This window comes from Adiantum capillus-veneris, chromosome 19, assembly GCF_014529385.1.
Source record: "Adiantum capillus-veneris isolate H3 chromosome 19, ASM1452938v2, whole genome shotgun sequence".
In the NCBI taxonomy this organism is placed as follows: Eukaryota; Viridiplantae; Streptophyta; class Polypodiopsida; order Polypodiales; family Pteridaceae; genus Adiantum; species Adiantum capillus-veneris.
This window is the reverse complement of record NC_140949.1, coordinates 153,453,085-153,471,603: the sequence shown is the minus strand read 5'-3', so window position 1 is coordinate 153,471,603 and position 18,519 is coordinate 153,453,085. Positions and strand designations below refer to the sequence as shown.

Genomic DNA, 18,519 nt, shown 5'->3' with positions numbered 1-18,519 from the left:
CTTGAGCACAGTTCGGAGCACTCATCTTGAGCAAAGCGCAAACATTCATTTCGCTGCATCTAACATTGGTATCAGAGCTTTGGCAGTGTTCTGTATCACTCAAGGAAAGAACCACAAGAATCACAAGAATTTTTTTTTTTGCCTGTTGCGGTCGCACGAACACAAGTTCGCTTGGGCGCGTCGATTCCTAATCGTGTTTTTGAAGAGTGACAGGAATCCCAAGAAGGAAGGGCTTGTCAACCTCCCCTTGTGTCTCTTTTTACTCATTGAGAGCGGACCGTGCACTTAGCGGCCGGCCAATCGACGTGAGGTGGGAAAAAGCAACCTTGGTGTGAGCGCAAGGCCGCCAAGGGGTGCGCCCGTAGAAAAGAGTAGAACTCGGGTGAAGAAAAGATCCTTCTCGAACACGGTTTGCAAGCGAAAGAAAACCTCAAGAACCTCAAGACCCGCAAGAACCCAAGTTCCTTGTGAACTTAAGAACCCAAGACCACAAGAACCCACAAGAACCCACGACTTCAGTGGATGGTTATCACTCGAAGCGGAATGGATACTTCGCTTGGAAGTGGTGAGCATGAGAGAGGCGAAGAAGAATTTTCCCCACCAGGAGGTTTTTCCGACCCTCCCCCTTCCCCATCTACGCCAAGGATTGCACTAACTCCTATGGAGGAGTTGAAGCAATTGTTTATGGAAAGACAGTTAGAACGCGAAGAAAGAAGAGCAGAAAGAGAAGCAGAAAGAAAGGCCTACGAAGAACGAAGGGCAGCCATATATCGTGAATACGAAGAAGGAATGGCAGCCATAGAGCGTCAGTACGACTTGGAGGAAAAAGAAAGTCAAGCCAAATTTGATTGAGAGAACAAAGCAAGACAAGCAGAATTTGATCGCCAGAACAAAGCCATCAAAGAAAAGAGCGACCAACACATGAAAGAGTTCTTGCGACTCTTTTCTCAAGTTCATCTACATTGCATGCACAGTCTTTGAGGAAGACAAGATTTTTTCCATTCACTTTACATGGAATGGGTATGTTCATGGTTTTGTGTTGGAAATGGTTTCATGAATTTTCAGCAATGGAGATTCTTGAAGAAGAAAGAAGCATGAAGCTAGATGAAGTTGAAGCAAGGAAGGAGACTCAGAAGACTTTGTGTCGCTTTCGGCGCGGCCCAAAGAAGCAAGCAATGTAGACCTTTATGAAGTTCAAGTACCGCACGATCCACACATCAGAGTGGGCCGGCGATTAGTCTTTTCCAGGATTCCGAATGTTATTGGCGATCTCCCTTGACGCCATACAGTTCGGTACCAGTACCTCACTTTGAAAAGGAGGGGATGTCACGTGACGCATCCAACCCAATGTGTCGTGGACAAGCTACAGCATGATCAGGGTTCAGTCAATCCAGTCAGTCTAGATTAGAAGTGATCTGGCACTTTTGTGAGTCTATTCGTAGACCGTGCATGCCCAGTCACTTAGTGTAGATGCATATCCTCTGGTTGCACACAGCATGATCATAAGCATTCCCATAAGAATCCTTCAGGGGAATTTTCCAATGCATTTAACCTATTTTCCCTATTTTTGACAACTTTCACTTATTATTTTTAAGTGGCTTTTGTTGGAAAGTAGGTAGGGCAAATTGAGTAAGTTTGTATATAAGCAAACCACCCTATTTTTGACATTTTTCACTTATTATTTTTAAGTGACTTTTGTTGGAAAGTAGGTAGGGCAAATTGAGTAAGTTTGTATATAAGCAAACCAGAGTTAGCACTTTCTGGCAGAAGAGGCAATAGGAGCCAAGATCAGCAGGCAACTTCTCAAGCAAGACCTTGGTGGACTTCCCCTCCAAGCAAGAGCATCTTTCTCCCAAGCGTTTTCTCTTCAAGGAGATCTTCACCGCATCAAGCCTTGCCTAGCGTTTTGCATCAGCATCCATCGCCAGCAGGAACTTAGACCTAGCGTTTTCAGCAAACTCCCATACCTAGTGTTTTTGCAGAGCTTTCCCTAGCGTTTTTGCAGATCAAAGCGTTTGCAGATTTGCAGCGTTTTCAGCCACAGCAGTGTAGCGTTTTTCAGCCATGATTACCTGTAAGTTTAGCCCCTAGAAGAGTAGCAAATTTAGCCCGGAAAGACCATCAGTTTTCAGCCCTAAACCTGCAGAATTTCAGCGACAAAGACCCACAGAAACAGCCCCCAAAATCAGCGTTTTTGGACTAATTGCAGATTTCAGCCATAGCGTTTTTGGACAGCAGATACAAGATTGCAGATTTCAGCCCTAGTGTCGGCCTTGTCATCCCGTTTGTAGTCGTCAACATAGCGTAGACTTGCATCAGTCTCATGCATACCATTTGTACCAGTTTGTGCAATCATAAGTAGACCACTCTTGCCGACGAGAGTGGGGCCTTCGGAGGAGGGTTTTACAACGTCTCTGGTGTCGTATCTCTCTTCTCTCTCTATGTCTCAGTCTCATACACTTGCACGCACAGTGTCCATTCACTTTGTTTGTGATCATAGCATGCTCTCATTAAGAACGGAAGGCTCTCCCTTCCATAAGAACAAAAGGAACCTTCAGCACAGTTCGCAGCCCGGAGACATACTAGCCGCACATGTAAGGTGCAGCGGAATGAATGTTTGCGCTTTGCTCTGGCCACCCATAGCCTAGGTTTCTCCTGGTCTGGCCGCCCGAGTTTGGGACCGGCCGCCTATTTTTGTCCTGGTGTCCGCATATATATTTTTATAAATTATTTTTCTGCTGGGTCGTGGGGATCTTTATGAGGCCGTGCCCTACCTGCCCTTGGGCACCTATTTATGGGGCCAGGGAGATACCCACTTCTACATCTCATCTCACAGAGATCACACATGGTCATTGTGTATTGGGTGTTCTGCTCATGGTAGTCATGGGAGGTTGATTGCCCCCTCTTCACCATCTCTCTCTCTCTCTCTCTCTCTCTCTCTCTCTCTCTCTCTCTCTCTCTCTCTCTCTCTCACGCTTCCGAACACGCGCACTCACATATTATCGGGCTAAGAAAGCGACATTGACTACTGAAAAGGGCCGAAACATTGTACTTGATGTGAAACTGAAGGGTGAGTCTGTCCCTATTGTATCGGCTTCGGTCGTTTCGAAATTAATGAAATCCAGTTTGTTTGTTTACTCGATCTTTTTGAAAGAGTTGAATGATGAACATAGGACAAATATGTCTAAACTTGATAAAGAACGCCAAGATTTTCTCCACACTCATGCCGATTGCTTTTCTGAGGGCCTGCCACCAGCTCGTCCTGAGGATCATACCATTGATATGATACCTGGAAGCACACCACTGAACCGGCCACCTTACGGTGTTAACCAAGCCCAGAATGAAGAGATTATGAACCAAGTGAGAGACCTCTTGGAAAAGGGTCTTATCCAGCCGAGTACTTCACCTTACTGCTCTCCGGTGTTGTTGGTTTTGAAGAAAGACGCATCTTGGAGAATGTGCATTGATTATAGAGCTCTCAATAAAATCACCATCAAGAATAGATTTCCGATTCTGAGGATTGATGATATTCTTGACCGACTACAGGGATCCTCTTGTTTCAGCAGGATCGATTTGAAGAGCGGATATCGTCAAATCCGAATCGTGCCGGGAGATGTCTACAAGACAGCTTTTCGGACAACCTTCGGTTTATTTGAATTTTTGGTGATGCCTTTTGGCCTTACCACTGCTCCAACGACCTTTAACCAAATGATGGACAGGATTTTTCAGAGAGTACAGATCTTTTGTTGGCACTTTCTTTGATGACAATATTGTCTTCCCCAAGGATGAGGCATAACATAGAGAACATTTGTTACAGGTCTTTCAGGCATTACGAGATCACAAGTTGGTGATTAATGCAAAGAAAAGTGAAATTTTCCTACCCGAGATACACTTTTTGGGACACATTGTCTCAGCAGCAGCAGGAGTGCAGATGGACCCGGCCAAGATTGAGACTATACGAGATTGGCCCGATTTGAAGAATGTCACTGAAGTTTCTTGGGCTTATGTTCGTACTACTGGCGGTTCATTAGAAAGTTTGCAGAGGTTGCTTCCCCTTTGCAGAAAGGAGTTCCTTTCTCGTTGGGACCCACAGAGGTGATTGCCTTTCAGACATTGAAAGAGAAATTGACTACAGGACCGATTTTGACTTTGCCGGATTTGCAGAAGTTATTCAAAGTATATTGTGATGCTTGTAGTCGTAGTCTGGGTGCGGTCTTAATGCAAGAAGGCCATGTCATTGCCTATGAGAGCCGATTGTTTTCAAGGCCGGAATTGATAGCACCACAGATATATGAGAAAGAGCTTTTGGCGATTATCCATGCTCTTACTCAGTGGCGACATTACCTACTCGGAGCCGATTTTACGGTCTTCTCAGATCACTAGAGTTTACGCTACTTCTTGTCACAGAAGCAGCTATCAGAAAAGCTATCAGAAAAGCAGATGCGGTGGGCGAACATCTTGTCACATTTTCACTTCCAGATTATCCATGTGCAGGGACAGAAGAACTTGGTGGCAGATGCTTTGTCCTGGAAGCCGTTGGTCTTGGCTATTTCCGCGATACATCATAGAAGCTTCGAGGACATGGTCGATCAACGCCACAGATCTAGATTTTGCAGATGTATTCGGTCGAATACAGAATGGGGAGGTAGTAGCGGAATATTCCATTCGGGATGGTTGCTTGATGAAGAAAATGATGTTGTGCATTACACAGCCGTTGAGGGAAAAGTTCTAACGGAATGCCACTGTCCACTATTTACGGGTCACCGCGGCATTGACACCACCTTGAAAGGTGTGGAGCGAAACTTCTTTTGGCGGAGACTCAAGAAGGACGTGGATGATTTTGTACGGAGTTGCTTGGTATGCCAGAAGGTCAAGTTTGACAGGCATAAAGCGTAGGGATTGTTACAGCCTTTACCCATTCCCACCCGCCCCTGGGAAAGTATTGCTATGGATTTCATTTTTGATCTCCCGAAGACAAAGAGTGGGCACGATGGTATCTAGACTGCTATTGACAGATTTAGCAAGCAAGCTCATTTCATACCAGTGAAGAAAATAGTCAAGCCGGATCACTTAGCGAGACTGTTCATTGCCCAGATATTCAGATTACATGGCATGCCTGAGACAATTGTCTCTGATAGAGATCCCCGATTCACGAGTTTGTTTTGGAAGGCTATTTGGGAGAACATTGGCACACGGTTGCAGTTCTCGTCATCTTTCCACCTGCAGACAGATTGGCAATCTGAGATTGCAAATTCAGTCGTACTAGATTTATTGAAGTCTTACATTTCGGATCAAAAGACTCAATGGGAAAGGTTTTTACCTTTGGTGGAATTTGCCTACAATAACACGATTCACTCTTCGATGGGGAAGGCGCCATTTGAGATTAGTGAAGGTGCTCCGAAGGTTCCACCCTTCTTAAGCACGAAAGGTAAGATTTTTGAAGCCGACCAGTACATGAGGGACTTGGACATTGCTTTTGCCAAGGTCCGGGAGGCTTTATAGAAATATTAGGAAAGACACAAAAAGGTAGCAGATTGAAATCGTCGCGATTTGAAAGCAAAGGAGAACGATTGGGTGCTCTTACGGTTTGAGAAGGCACGTCTGAGAAAGAAAAAGAGAAAGGAGCGGCTTTTTTCAAAGCTGAACATGAGATACTATGGACCTTTCCAGATACAAGAAAAGATAAATGATGTCTCTTTTAGATTGAAGCTGCCCGATACTTGGAGAATTCACAATGCTTATCATGTGAGTCTCTTGAAGTCTTTTAAAGGCGATGTACCCGATGATGGGGAGCCAGATGAGCAACCCGAAGTGGAGGAAAGCGAGAAGATACTCGTTCCAGAACAAGTACTGGCACATAAAGATAGAAAGATAGAAGGTAAAGTGATAAGGCGGTTCTTGGTTAAATTCAAGAACTATCCCGCATTGGATGCGAAGTGGATGGAGGAGGAGGACCTAGTTGATAATCCTCAGATTGTGAAACTTTACCTTGAAGCATTCGGTTTAGCATACTCTACTCCAATAGAACCCCGATTTCAGCATGGGCGAATCTAGTGCAGCGGGTTTGCACAAGAGGGGAGTCACTCCGCTCCTTTGTCGACAGAGATTGCCCCGATACTTTGATTTGGTATAGAGTCACTGATGTCCCTTTGGGTTTCAGGGATACTGTTGAGCTGACAATATTCTGCTGTATGACTTTATGAACTTGAATTCCCGATAATGAAAATGATACTGATTGATTTGTACTTGACTTGTTTGAGTGCAGGAACTGATAGACGAAATGACTGCAGCATTTCGTTCTCATAAATCTCTCTAGACATGATTGCAATATGGATTAGTTAATCGAGCATCTGTCAGGTCCCGATTGGATCTAGATGCGATTGCTAAATACATTGCCGATTAATCACGGTGTGAGATTTGGAATGATTTTTGAACGTGATTTGTCATGTGATGTCTTGTGATGTGACTGTCGATTGGTACATGTCTAGATATGTTGTTCCTAGTGCGTCGGTACTAATAGTCAGTGTTTGCTAAGACAGTTTATGGCCTCTGTCTGTTTTGTAGGCGTAATCGAGGGCAATTACAATGCTTTCAAGAGGGGGGTATGTCACAAATTGGTGACGTGGCATGCATGGACACACTCACATTGGCTGGACAGGCCCGTAAAACGCGGAGATAGGCTGACGTGGCAGTCTCGGATTTTCTGCCGCATTTCATGTTGACGTGGCCCGCCGTACGGATTTTCGCTTTTTACGTTGACAGTGTACGGAATTCCTGCTTTAGCGCTGGCTGAAAATTACGATGGCTGAGTTGACAGCTTTTGGGGATAAATTGCTTTATTTTGAAAAGCTTAAGAGCTTTTGATTTTGGGGCTCTGCTTTTGGGCATCCCTTGTAACCAATAAATAAGTGGGCAGGGCCTCACTTCTCAGAGCATTTGGACGCAGAGTCTGAGAGTGAGCACCCTTTCACTCTCTTGTACTTTGAACACAGATTAATACAAAAAGAAATACCGAAAGGGCGTCAGTCTTTGGGGCCGATATCTCTAGGCTCGGAACTACGCCGGGCAGTGTTGGAATCAAGTGTGAATTGTGAATTGTTTTGAAGTGAATCTCTGCTGTGTCGCGGTAGAATCTTGACTTGGAGTGTCCAAGTTTGTTACAATTCAACTAAAGATGCTTGCACCTTGCAATTTATCTAGAATATCATAAATTCAAGGAATCGGAAAGCGATTCTTGATAGTGATCTTGTTTAGAGATTGGTAAGTTGTGCACATTCAAAACGTGCCATCTTTCTTTTGCACTAGTAGAACTGGAGAGCAGTAGGGCGAAGTACTTGGTCGTACTAGACCTCTTTCCAGAAGCTCGTTGACTTGCTTCAAAATTTCCTCTTACTGAGCAAGACTAACCCTGTAAGGGGGTTGGTTTGGGGGAGAGCTACCTGGTACGAGATCAATGTGATGGATCTTCCGGACGTTCCGGAGGTAGCTTGTCCCGTATATTATACGTGAAACGGTTTTTTCACTTTTCAAGAAATTGAAAACATTTAATTTCCAAACTAGAGAGCGAACCTTCATTAGTTTTATCTTTTTCACGTGCGAAAATCAATTAAGGAGAAACACACTTCTTTATTTCCTTCTTAATGGAGATATGGCGTAGGGAATAGCCAATCCCCTGCATCAACAAAAATTTTAATGTTCTCGCCCTCATGCTCAAAAGCAAGGGTCTTTTCTACATAATTTGGGACCGGTTGCATATGGTAGTGCCATGGCATACCCAATATGACATCACATCCCTCGATGGGTGCCATCAAAAAGCATTTGTGGTCCTTGTACTCGCCAATCCGAAGATTGAGTTGTCCTTGCACGGGAGTTGCATTGGTGGTCAACCCCTCGACTGCCGATCCGGAAGTGACTGGAGTTCCAAGCTGAGCCGGTGTAAGGCCCAAGCGTTCTGCAGTTTAGAGTGAAGTGAAGTTGTCGTAGGTTCAAGGTCGTAGAGGATCAACACCCGTTGGTTATTCACAGATGCCCAATATTTAAGGAGTTGACGCTTCCCTTTCTCAATTTCTATATTCCTTTGCACATCATGAATGGAATTCAAGCTCGGTGGAGTGGGTTCCTTCTTCTAAGATGCTTGTTCTTGCCGTTGCTGTCAAACAGGGAAGTCGGTCTTCATGTGTCCTTTCTCACCGCAATAGAAGCACCTTCCTTGCTCTTTGAAGGTTTGTACTTGATTCGGCGTGAGATACTTGAGCTGTTTTCCGGTACCCTCTGGCTCGTAGGCTGATCCGGGTCCATTGGGGGATGCTTTTTACCGGCTCTTTGTCTTGCACGGTACGTGCTATGTTCCATCCGTCTGGGGATACCAGTGGAATCTAGATACTCGGCAATGATTGCCGACTCCATCATCAGCTGAAGGGTGTCGTGTGGGTACACCTTCATGCTCTTCCGAAGCGGTGGTTGAAGGCATGCTTCGAACTTTCACATCTTTTCGTCGTCGGAAATCTTCATGAAAGGCGTAACTTTCAAAAACCGACCAAAACTTGTCAACATAAGCCATGACTTTCTCATGTTCCTTCTGGGCGAGCCAGTCTTATTTTCTTCCGAATGTCCTTCTCAAAGTCGGGCGGAAGAAATTGTTCATAAAATTCAGCTTTGAATTGAGCCCACGTTCTGACTTGTGTACCTTCCAAAATCTTGGCTAACCACCAGTTGCTTGTTGTCTACTTGAGATGCATCCCAACATGATGCAACTTGGATTTTTTGGTGAAGTCCTGTTGGCAAAAGCAACTTCAAACTACCCGATGGAAGACAGTGCCTTGGAGATATCGTTTCGTCCTGTGTAGTTGTCAAACTTCACATCCTTGTCATTGGATTTGAAAACCCACATCTTGCAATGACGCTTGTAGTTGATCGTTGGCCGGAAATGAGTCCGTTGGCCTGAATCCTGCCGTTCCTCCCGTTCCGGCTTGTCTGTTCCGGTTTGCCAGTGTCTGTTGGAACGCCTGTCCGTTCTAGGACGTTCCATGCCATCCTCGCCTGTCGGAATGGCGTTCCGACGTTCCAGAGCCATACACAGGCGTTCCTTGGTAACTATGGTGTCTACTCGGAAAGTCCCATGGATCAGCAAGGTTGTATCTGGTGCAGACAAGACTGCACAAGAGGGGAGTCACTCCGCTCCTTTGTCACAGATCACTCCGCTCCTTTGTCACAGATTACCTGGATGGAATAGAGTCATTGATTTTCCTTTGGATTTCAGGGATATTGATGTGCTGACAGTATTCTGCAGTATGACTTTATGAATGATGAAAATGGGATTTCCCGAAATTGAACCTGAACGATGAGTACTCTCTCATGTGATTTGTTTGAGTGCAAGGACTTAAAGACGAAATGACTGCAACATTTTGGTCTTGAGAATCTCTTTAGACATGATCGCAATAAGGATTAGTTAATCCGACATCAGTGAGGTTCGGAATGGATCTATATGCGATTACTAAATACGTTGGTGGCAGTCATGGCTTGAGATTTGGAATGATCTTTATGTGATTGATTTGATTTGGATGTGATGTCATGTGACTGTCGTCTTTGTACAAGTGCTAGATGTGTCGTGTCTAGTGCGTCGATACTTAGAGTTAGTGTCTACTAAACTGGTTTATGGCCTCTGTTTGCTTTGTAAGTGTAATATCACGTGCACATCTAACCCTATGTATACGTGGACAAGCTACTTCATGACTAGAGTTCAATTCAGTTTAGTCAATCTAGCCTAGGAAGTGTTCTGGCATCAGATTCCATCAGGAGCATTTTACAGTGCAGAAAACCTATTTTCCCTATTTTAGCCATTTTTCACTTATTATTTTTAAGTGACTTTTGTTGGGAAACTGGGTAGGGCAAATTGCCTAAGCAAGTATATAAGAAACCCTAGCGCTAGCACTCTCTGGCAGAAGAGGCAGTAGGGACCAGACATCCGGCAGTGCACCTTCTCAACCCCCCCCCCCCCCCCCCCCCCCCCCCCCCCCCAAGCAGATACCATAGCGTTTTTGCTTCAAGAACCAACCTAGCGTTTTCAGCTTTGCAAATCAGCCTAGCGTTTTGCATTTGCAGCAGCTTGGTGACAACAGACTTAGCAGGTACCTAGCGTTTGTGCAACAGACTCCCAAATCAAGCCTAGCGTTTTTGGAGCAGCACATCAGCCGGGTGTTTTGCAGTTCCTTCGCGACAGAACCCCCAGAAGCATCAACGTTTTCAGTTTGCAGCAGTCAGATCCCGCAGTAGAAGGCCCGAACCTTGTAGATCTCACCTTCCTGCAGCAGATTCTCGCCGCACGGTTAGATCAGCCAAGTTTGCAGATTCAGCCCGGAAAACGAAGATTTCAGCATCTGCATTTTCAGCGCGTCGTCGTCAATGCCGTTGTCACTGACATAGAGTTAGAATTCAGCAGATAAAGATTTGCAGATTTCAGCCATTAGCGTTTTCAGATTTCAGCTTGTCTTGTTGTCGTCCTCATCGTCGTTGACATCGTCGGCAAGTCCAAAGCATTGTAGAGATTTGTGCAATCAATAGTAGACCGCTCTCGCCATAGAGATTGGGCCTTCAGAGGTGGGTTTGACAACATTCTGGTGTCGTATTCTTCTCTCTCTATCTCTCAGTCTCATGCACCTTCATTCACAATGTTTACCACTTTGTTTGTGATCATTGCACTCTCTCACTAAAGGAACGGAAGGCTCTCCCTTCCGTAAGTAAAAGGAACCTTGAGCACAGTTCGGAGCACTCATCTTGAGCAAAGTTCAACATTCACTTCCGCTGCACCTTACACGTAATCGAGGGCGATTACGGTTCTTTCAACAGGGGGGGTATGTCACAAATTGATGACGTGGCATGACCTTAGAAGTGTTCTAACTTATAGCCGACGGGGCCCTTGGGACACTAGGACATTAAAAAACGAACTGCCTACTGGCTGTACGGATGCTACTGGCTGTACGAACGCCGTGAATTGCACTGGCTGCTGATGTGTCAAAACGTACAGATTTCCGTAAATTGCGTTGACAAAGCCGACATGGCACATTTGTACGGATTTCCGTGAGCAACGTTGGCTGTTTTAACTTTTTTGGCCTATTGCTTTTGAGTTAGTGCTTTTGGCATCCCTTGTAAGAATAAAAGGAACCCAAGGGCCTCACTCTGTAGAGAATTTTGACGGAGAGTCTGAGAGCAGAGGACCCTTTGGAGTCGTACTTTGCTCAAAGATTAATACAAAAAGAAATATCGGAAGGGGCACCCGTCTTTTGGGCCAATCTTTCTTGGCACAGGACTACGTCGGGCTGTGTTGATTCAACTTAAATGTGGTTTGATTCTGTCAAGTGTTTTAAGTGAATCTCTCATGTTGCGACAGATTCTAGACTTGGGGGTGTCCAAGTTTGTTACACTTCCGGATCGGCATTCGAGGGGTTGACTACCAATGCAACTCTTGTGCAAGGATAGCTCAATCTTGGGATTGACAAGTACAAGGACTGCGAATCATTTTTGATGGCACCCACCGAGGGATGTGATATCATCTTGGGTATGCCATGGCATTACCATATGCAACCGGTCCTAGATTATGTGGAAAAGACCTTCGCTTTTGAGCATGAGAGCAAGAACATTAAAAGTTTTGCTGATGCTGGGGATGGGCTATTTCCTATTGTAAGCCATATTTCCATTCAAAAGGACATAAAGAAGTGGGTTTGATCCTTTTTGCAGCACACGTAGGTTTTTGTGAAAGAATCTTTGTGGCCCAACCCGGGACTTATTAGCCTCTCCCACCCTTCGTACATCGCGCATCGGGTGCGCTCCCGTCTTCATCGCTCTATCTTACAAGGCATAAGCCATAAAGAATCCCAGATTACACATGGGTCCTCGTGTAGAATCTGACAGAGATAACACCTTTGGTGGGTAGGCAAAGAAAAATTGAAAATCCGGTGCGGGAATTGAAGAAAAGAACGAAGATTTGACAAATTCTTGGCGGAAAAGTTTGCCAGAGCAGAGTACAAATGTCAATTGCAGGTTGATACATGTGTGAAAAGATTGATCAAGTACTCCAGAGATTCAAGATTTGCAAAACACCTGAAGGATTACCCGATTGATGAGATTTACTTAGAATAGAGGGAGGTAGAGTTGCTTTTCCCCACAAGAATAGGGCTGATTTGGGGGGTTTCTTGGAAGCAAAAATAAGGGGCAGCTGCTTTTTGCAGATAAAAAGAGAGAGAAATCGGTTTCATCTGCTTGAATAGAGGAAAAAGGGAGGGCCTAATTTCTGGCCAGCTTTTTATGTAGTTGGCTTCCCACTTATTAAGTGGGCAGTTGACCTTTTGACCTTCAAAAATCTTCCGCAAAAACCTGAAATTTATTAGTAAATTATTGGGCACACACATTCCACGCGTCCTCGGATGCACTCGCATGCACAAATGCAATGCTAACATAACTACTTTGCAGAAAACAACCAAAAAGCAACTTTCTTTTTTGGAAGGATACTGCATTTCCTCAAAGCTGCCCAGAATCCATCTTCATTCAAGTGCTTGCCTCTTACGCATAACTCTTAACTCAATCCGGAATTAACTCAGACTATTGAATATTCCTTATTCGATGCTTCCGTCACCGATCATGTGACGCATCAGGAATTTCCATTACTTAGTCTTACTTACAGAACTTATGGAACAACTCGTTAGGATTGCTCTGTGTCACCCATCCTATGACGCATCAGAATGAGTTGTCACATGGTTTGTGCTAATGGGCCATAGCACTATTTCCAAATTCCAATGGTTATCATTTTTTATGTTTGATTGCCAACAGTCATGAACGTTGTATTATGTTTTTATGTCGGCTTTTATTTAAAGTCATTCTTTAATGCCCTTATAGGGATTGTTTCTTCTTCACTTACATTTGATTTCTTACTGTACATCTACATCCCATACCCAGCAATGGACCTGACAACTTTGGGTCCATGATGCTAGTCAAAGTTCAAACAGATGCCAACCTCTCCATGCAGTTAACAATTTGTGTATCCCTTTCAGATAGTAAATGTTCCTGAAAAGGGTGCCAGAAAGAACCCTCGTGGTGAATTTATTCAGGTGCACACTCCCATCATATAGGTTCTTTGTGTTCATCAGAGAGCATTTTCAATTTCGTAGTTTGAAGGGATTGTTTGTGTATCCAGGTTGACACAAAGGATATCCTTTTTATTTGTGGGGGAGCCTTTGTAGATCTTGAGAAGACGATTGCAGAAAGGCAAATTTCTTTCCTTGATTGATTGTATGTGTTATCTGTTTTAGCTGCTTTTCAGACCTTCAAACTTTCTTGTCCAAAATCTACATTGTATGATGGCAACTTACCTTCATTAATTCTTGATTTTGCCTCTTAATGCCTTGTTTTGCAGGCGGCAAAAGTCCTCTATTGGGTTTGGTGCACCTGTGCATGCTAATATGAGGACTCAGGGTTTGACTGATGCTGCCCTCACTTCGTCCCTCCTGCAGTTTGTAAGATTTCTTGTTTTCAAGTAGCTGCACTTCGTATACGCAGCCATTGGATTTAATCCTTTGTATGCCCCTATTGGCACATTCTTGAATAATTTATTTCTATCATTTCAGAAGAATCCACTTTTCTTTCGAGTTATTTTGTTTCAACTTTACACCCCTTGTTTTAGGTCGAGAGCAGTGATCTTATAACATATGGGTTGATACCCGAATTTATTGGAAGATTTCCAGTGCTGGTTAGTCTTTGTGCACTGAACGAGGATCAGCTGGTTCAGGTGCGCCACATTTCCTAAGTAAGATTTGGTTTTCCTAGAATCTTCAAATAGACTTCTAATTCATGTGAACTTTTGGCCAGGTTCTTACAGAACCCAGAAATGCGTTAATGAAGCAGTACAAGAAGATGTTTTCGATGAACAATGTGGGATCCGTAGTTAAGCGTTTTTTGGCAGGAGACCTGCATGTGATTGCAGCTATTTTCCTGATTTTCGGAACTTTTTATCCATTTAGGTGAAATTACATTACACAGAAGGTGCATTAAAAAAAGTTGCACAAAAAGCCTTGGCGAAGAGTACTGGGGCTCGTGGTTTGCGATCTATTCTGGAACAATTACTAATGGAGGCTATGTACGAGGTAATAGAGCGATACCGATGCACCTACCGCACAAAATGTCTTTGGTTGGTGCGCAGGGGGATGGAGAGAAGCAGCAGGATGGGCAGTATACCTGCGTGAGGAAGAGTAGGGAGGGGAATTGGGAATTGGTCTTGGGCTATTTTTCTTTTGCCCACACAGCATTAGGGAGTCCACCTTCCTCGGTGTGGTCATGCACACAGCTATCTTATGTTTTGGTGCATAAACACAATTTGGGGGAGGCGGGAGAGGGAGGGGAGTGTGGGTATCCTTCTTTTGCTCACCTGGCACACAGACGCCACCATCCTCTGTGGTCATTCACACCTTCAAACATACTCTTACCTCATGGTTCATAGACTTGTTTGTAGACACGAGGAGGAGAAGAGGAAGAGACGGTGGAGAGGAATCGAAAAGGCGGTCTTTTAAGCCTTGTTTAATGTGTTTTTTAATCTTGTGCTCAGACACTGTGCATGCATGGTTGGCATATTGGCACTGAAGTTTACAAGTCTGGTGCCGTTTTGATGCTCATACTGAAGACTTTTATCTGCGCAAAATTTCAGGTTCCTGATGTCACCACGGTTGCAGAAAAGGTTGATGCTGTAGTTCTCGACGAAGAGTCAGTGGGCTTGGTTGATGAACATGGGAATGGAGCCAAAGTGTTAAGGGGCAAGGGTGCATTTAATAACTATCTCATGCAAAAGCAGGGCCGGGTAGGTTTGTGTGTGGATCAATATATCTGTGTTGGCCAGGTAGTGCTTAGGAAACTTTTGATTTGTCTCCCTACTGAACAAACACATGGTGTTGTGAATGCTTTTCCAAGTAATTTGGCTTTCACACATTATTCTTTACATGGACTCGTGTATGGATTATCATAATCAGTTTTATGGCAGGAAAAATTACAAAAACATTGAGAACTGCTGTTTGTTTTGTTCAGGTTGGTGGGGCAAAGGCTTCTTCTGAGGAGGTAGAAGTTGACGCAGAGCAAGATGTATCAACTCAGGCGATAAGTGTTTAATTGAGGCTGTGGTCATCCTAACACATTCTTTGGTCAAGCGAAGAGTACGAGCTTGATTACCTATTTTCTGCATATACTTACCTTAGTCACAGAATGTGATGAAATCGACAAGCTTTCCTGGTCTTTGAATCTTGAAGTCCTGTGTACAAATTAGAAAAATATCATAGTGTCTACATAAAGTTCCATCTCTCAAGGAATCCTTGCGTCAGCAATTGTTACAGTTTCACACAATTTTAAAGAGGCTCCAATTTGCATTGTGTTTTGAGAAGGCTCTTACTTTGGCTTCATCTTTAGAGTGCTTTGCAGTTTGTGCTGGAGCCATTCAAAAATGGCTATCGCAATAATCATCATATCTTGATCTGGTAGTCTTATCAGCCGGCAGAAGTAATTCAGTCACCTTTGGTGCTTGATACTCTATGAAGTTGCTGAGGATATGTTTGCAACTTCTTTCACCAACAAGCAACACCTATCGCCTTGGAAGATGATGTAATTGCTTCAAGCTCCCCAAGCTAATCGTCTCAAACACCTTGGACAATTGAACCACAAGGTTGGTTTTTGACAAACTTGAAATGGCACATCAAATGAAGCAATGGTTGGCAAACTGGACATGTTGAAATTACAAACCTGGTTACAGGGCAAGGCAATGGGGGATATGTGCCAGATCCCCCAGTCCGCCTTCTGCACCCTCTGACCGTTTGCAATTCAACATCACCGAGATGAGCTACTTGATATACTTGTTTGTCTCTTGCTTTATGAAGATTCTGGTGAGGGAGGCTGTCTATGTTATGTGTTGCTTGTTGTAAAACTGTGTGTAATTGTATTTGTGTAGGGGTCATGGAAGCTTTGAGGGGCTCCCTTCTAAATGGGCAAGTATGTTGGATATGTTTCTTGCCTTTTACATGTACATAGTGCTCCAAAGTCTCTATATGAGCAATTTTTTAAAAAGTTGGGTTCCAACTTCTATGGCATGTAAGGATAAAATTGCTGGTGTTTCTTGATCAAAGCATTATTTGCACTTCCAAAGTTAACTGCTTAGAGTATATATGTACTCTAAGCAGCTAACTTTTGAAATGCAGTTTTATATATATATATATATATATATATATTTTGAGAGAGAGAGAGAGAGAGAGAGAGAGAGAGAGAGAGAGAGAGAGAGAGAGAGAGAGAGAGAGAGAGAGAGAGAAATGAAATGAAATGTTATATTAACGTCTTCAAAAGGCCATAGTGACCTATGAGACCAGAAAGTTACAAGGTGGTGGATCTGATACAAAGTCAGAGTAACAAAATAACCTAATCAACAGTACAAAACAAAGATATATATTATGGGATTCTAGATAGGTCGATGTGAGCTAAGCCGAAAAACTAAGCAAAAATGGGCGGCTAGTTGGGATAGCTGAATCACAAAAGATCTAGCATCGGTCGTTGGCGGATCTCATCAATTTCCTCCATGGTTAGTAGTCTGACCGGGCGTCGTGCATGCCTAGCCAACGTGCTCTGAACCTTTTGACGTAGCCTCCATCGATGCTGTGTAGTCCTGCGCAGTCGTGGGCGCCTGGATTTCCCCAGTTCAATCGCTCGGTCAATCAATGCGCCTCTGGTGTGAGACGGGGGGGAGCTCTGCTATGGGAGTGGCTCTTGCGGCTGTCCCGTGTCTGCTCTGAAGAAGTCTGTAATCCGTCTTTGAGACTGGTTAGCCTCGCCATTCATCAGGCTCTCTCTGTGTCTGCGCAGCTCGAGCAAGAACAAACCTAGGCATCTTGGATCTTCGTATCTCATTACTCTTGAGAGTGGTCCAAAACCCTCTCTGAACAAGCAATGGAAGCGGCCTCGTATCTCGTAGTAGACGGGGCAGCGGCATGTATAATGCAGCTCTGTCTCAGGTTCCATGTCACACAAGGGGCATGTCCTGGCCTCTGCTGGTACTCCGCTATATCTCCCGGTTTCAATCCGCAGCTGGTGAGACGATGTGTGTAAATGGCCAATAGCACACTGTATCCCATGAGACAGGTGGGTATCCATGTATCTGGGTCTCATCACAAAACCATCTTCCATAAGCTGGAGAAGGTGGTCTCTGTAGAAAGCTATCTTCGTGCCCAGTTCTTGTGCTGGTTGTATCCATGTCCTCCTGGTGTCTAGCTGGGTCAGGTCTTGGCGGATGAGCTTGGTGATCTCCGACTGTGTGAGAATGAGAGATGGTGCGTCCAATGAGTATTGGAATGGTGGCAGCCTGTCTATGTTGAACCCATGCGCCTGAAACCATGATGTCATCTCCCCATACCAGCATGTTGTATCTCCTTGTATGGCTAACTGTCGGGAGGACTCAAGTGCAATGCGAGCGTATCTGTCTCTGGGAAGTTCCCATGTGCGGTTTATGAAGGAGACTGATCTGGTGAGCGCCTCTACCACTAGTGGGGGGGCCAGCAGCTCTGCTCGGATAATGGCCCGTGGTACTGATGCCTTGTCTCTAATGAGCCGCGAGATCATAGAGACGAGAGGCTTCTCCATGTTCCCCCATCCGTCTGTGCGACCCGGCCTCCCGTGGTGATCCAATGAAGGTCCCCATATCTCAGCCCCATAGAGCAATGCTGAGGCCACCAAGGTGTCAAAGAGCCAAATCTTCGTCCGGGGTTCCTGAAATTGAACCTGTGAACACATCCTCTCCAATCTACCCAATGTTGCGTGGGCTCTAGTCAGTCTGGTCTCTGCTGCTCTTCTGAGTGAGAATGTGGGTCCAGTAAAAACCACTCCAAGGTAAGTGTAAGCGTCTGTGTACTCCACAATCTCCTGGCCGTATGTGAATGTAGGTGCCGATCTCCTAATCCATTGTGGGGTGGTATTAAACACCATAACCTTGGTTTTACCAAGGTTGACAGACAAACCACTTTCGTGGGCAAACGTATGCAAAGCATCCAATTGGCGTTGCATTCCCTCTAGGGATTTGGAGATCAACACAATATCGTCCGCATATAACAAAAGTGGAATCCATGTCCCTGCCAACTGTGCACCTTTATCCCCGTCCCTGTCAATGTAGTCAGAAACCTCATCCACATACATACCGAAAAGAGTAGGAGAGAGCGGGCAACCCTGCTTCACCCCAATAGTGGAGTGAACCGGTATTGAGAGTCCCTCCGGGGTGCGTACATGCCCTACTACTGATCTGTATAATGCCATGATCCCCCAAATGAGCTCTGTGGGTACTCCCATTTCCTGTAATCTGCGCATCAGTCTAGCTCTGGGTACCATGTCGAAAGCTTTGCGGAAGTCCACAAAGCTACAATAGATCCGTCTCCCATGAGATCTGCCTTCCTCGATGATGGCCCTGAGTGTTAGGATATGGTCAAGAGTAGAGAAGCCTCTCCTGAATCCTGCCTGCCC

General features: G+C 44.7%; 1 protein-coding gene across 1 annotated transcript in view; it reads left to right on the top strand.

Annotated features, from left to right (window-relative positions):
• LOC147435105 (CLP protease regulatory subunit CLPX1, mitochondrial-like) overlaps positions 1-15,406 on the top strand; it is a 60,738-nt gene extending 45,332 nt beyond the window's left edge. The window contains exons 8-15 of the mRNA XM_086491456.1: positions 13,044-13,100; positions 13,187-13,257; positions 13,406-13,505; positions 13,673-13,777; positions 13,858-13,920; positions 14,010-14,132; positions 14,690-14,839; positions 15,064-15,406. Coding sequence (XP_086347582.1) covers positions 13,044-13,100; positions 13,187-13,257; positions 13,406-13,505; positions 13,673-13,777; positions 13,858-13,920; positions 14,010-14,132; positions 14,690-14,839; positions 15,064-15,144 — 750 coding nt within the window. The 3' untranslated portion in view covers positions 15,145-15,406. The remainder of the gene's footprint in view (positions 1-13,043; positions 13,101-13,186; positions 13,258-13,405; positions 13,506-13,672; positions 13,778-13,857; positions 13,921-14,009; positions 14,133-14,689; positions 14,840-15,063) is intronic.
• The last annotated feature ends 3,113 nt before the right edge of the window (positions 15,407-18,519 follow it).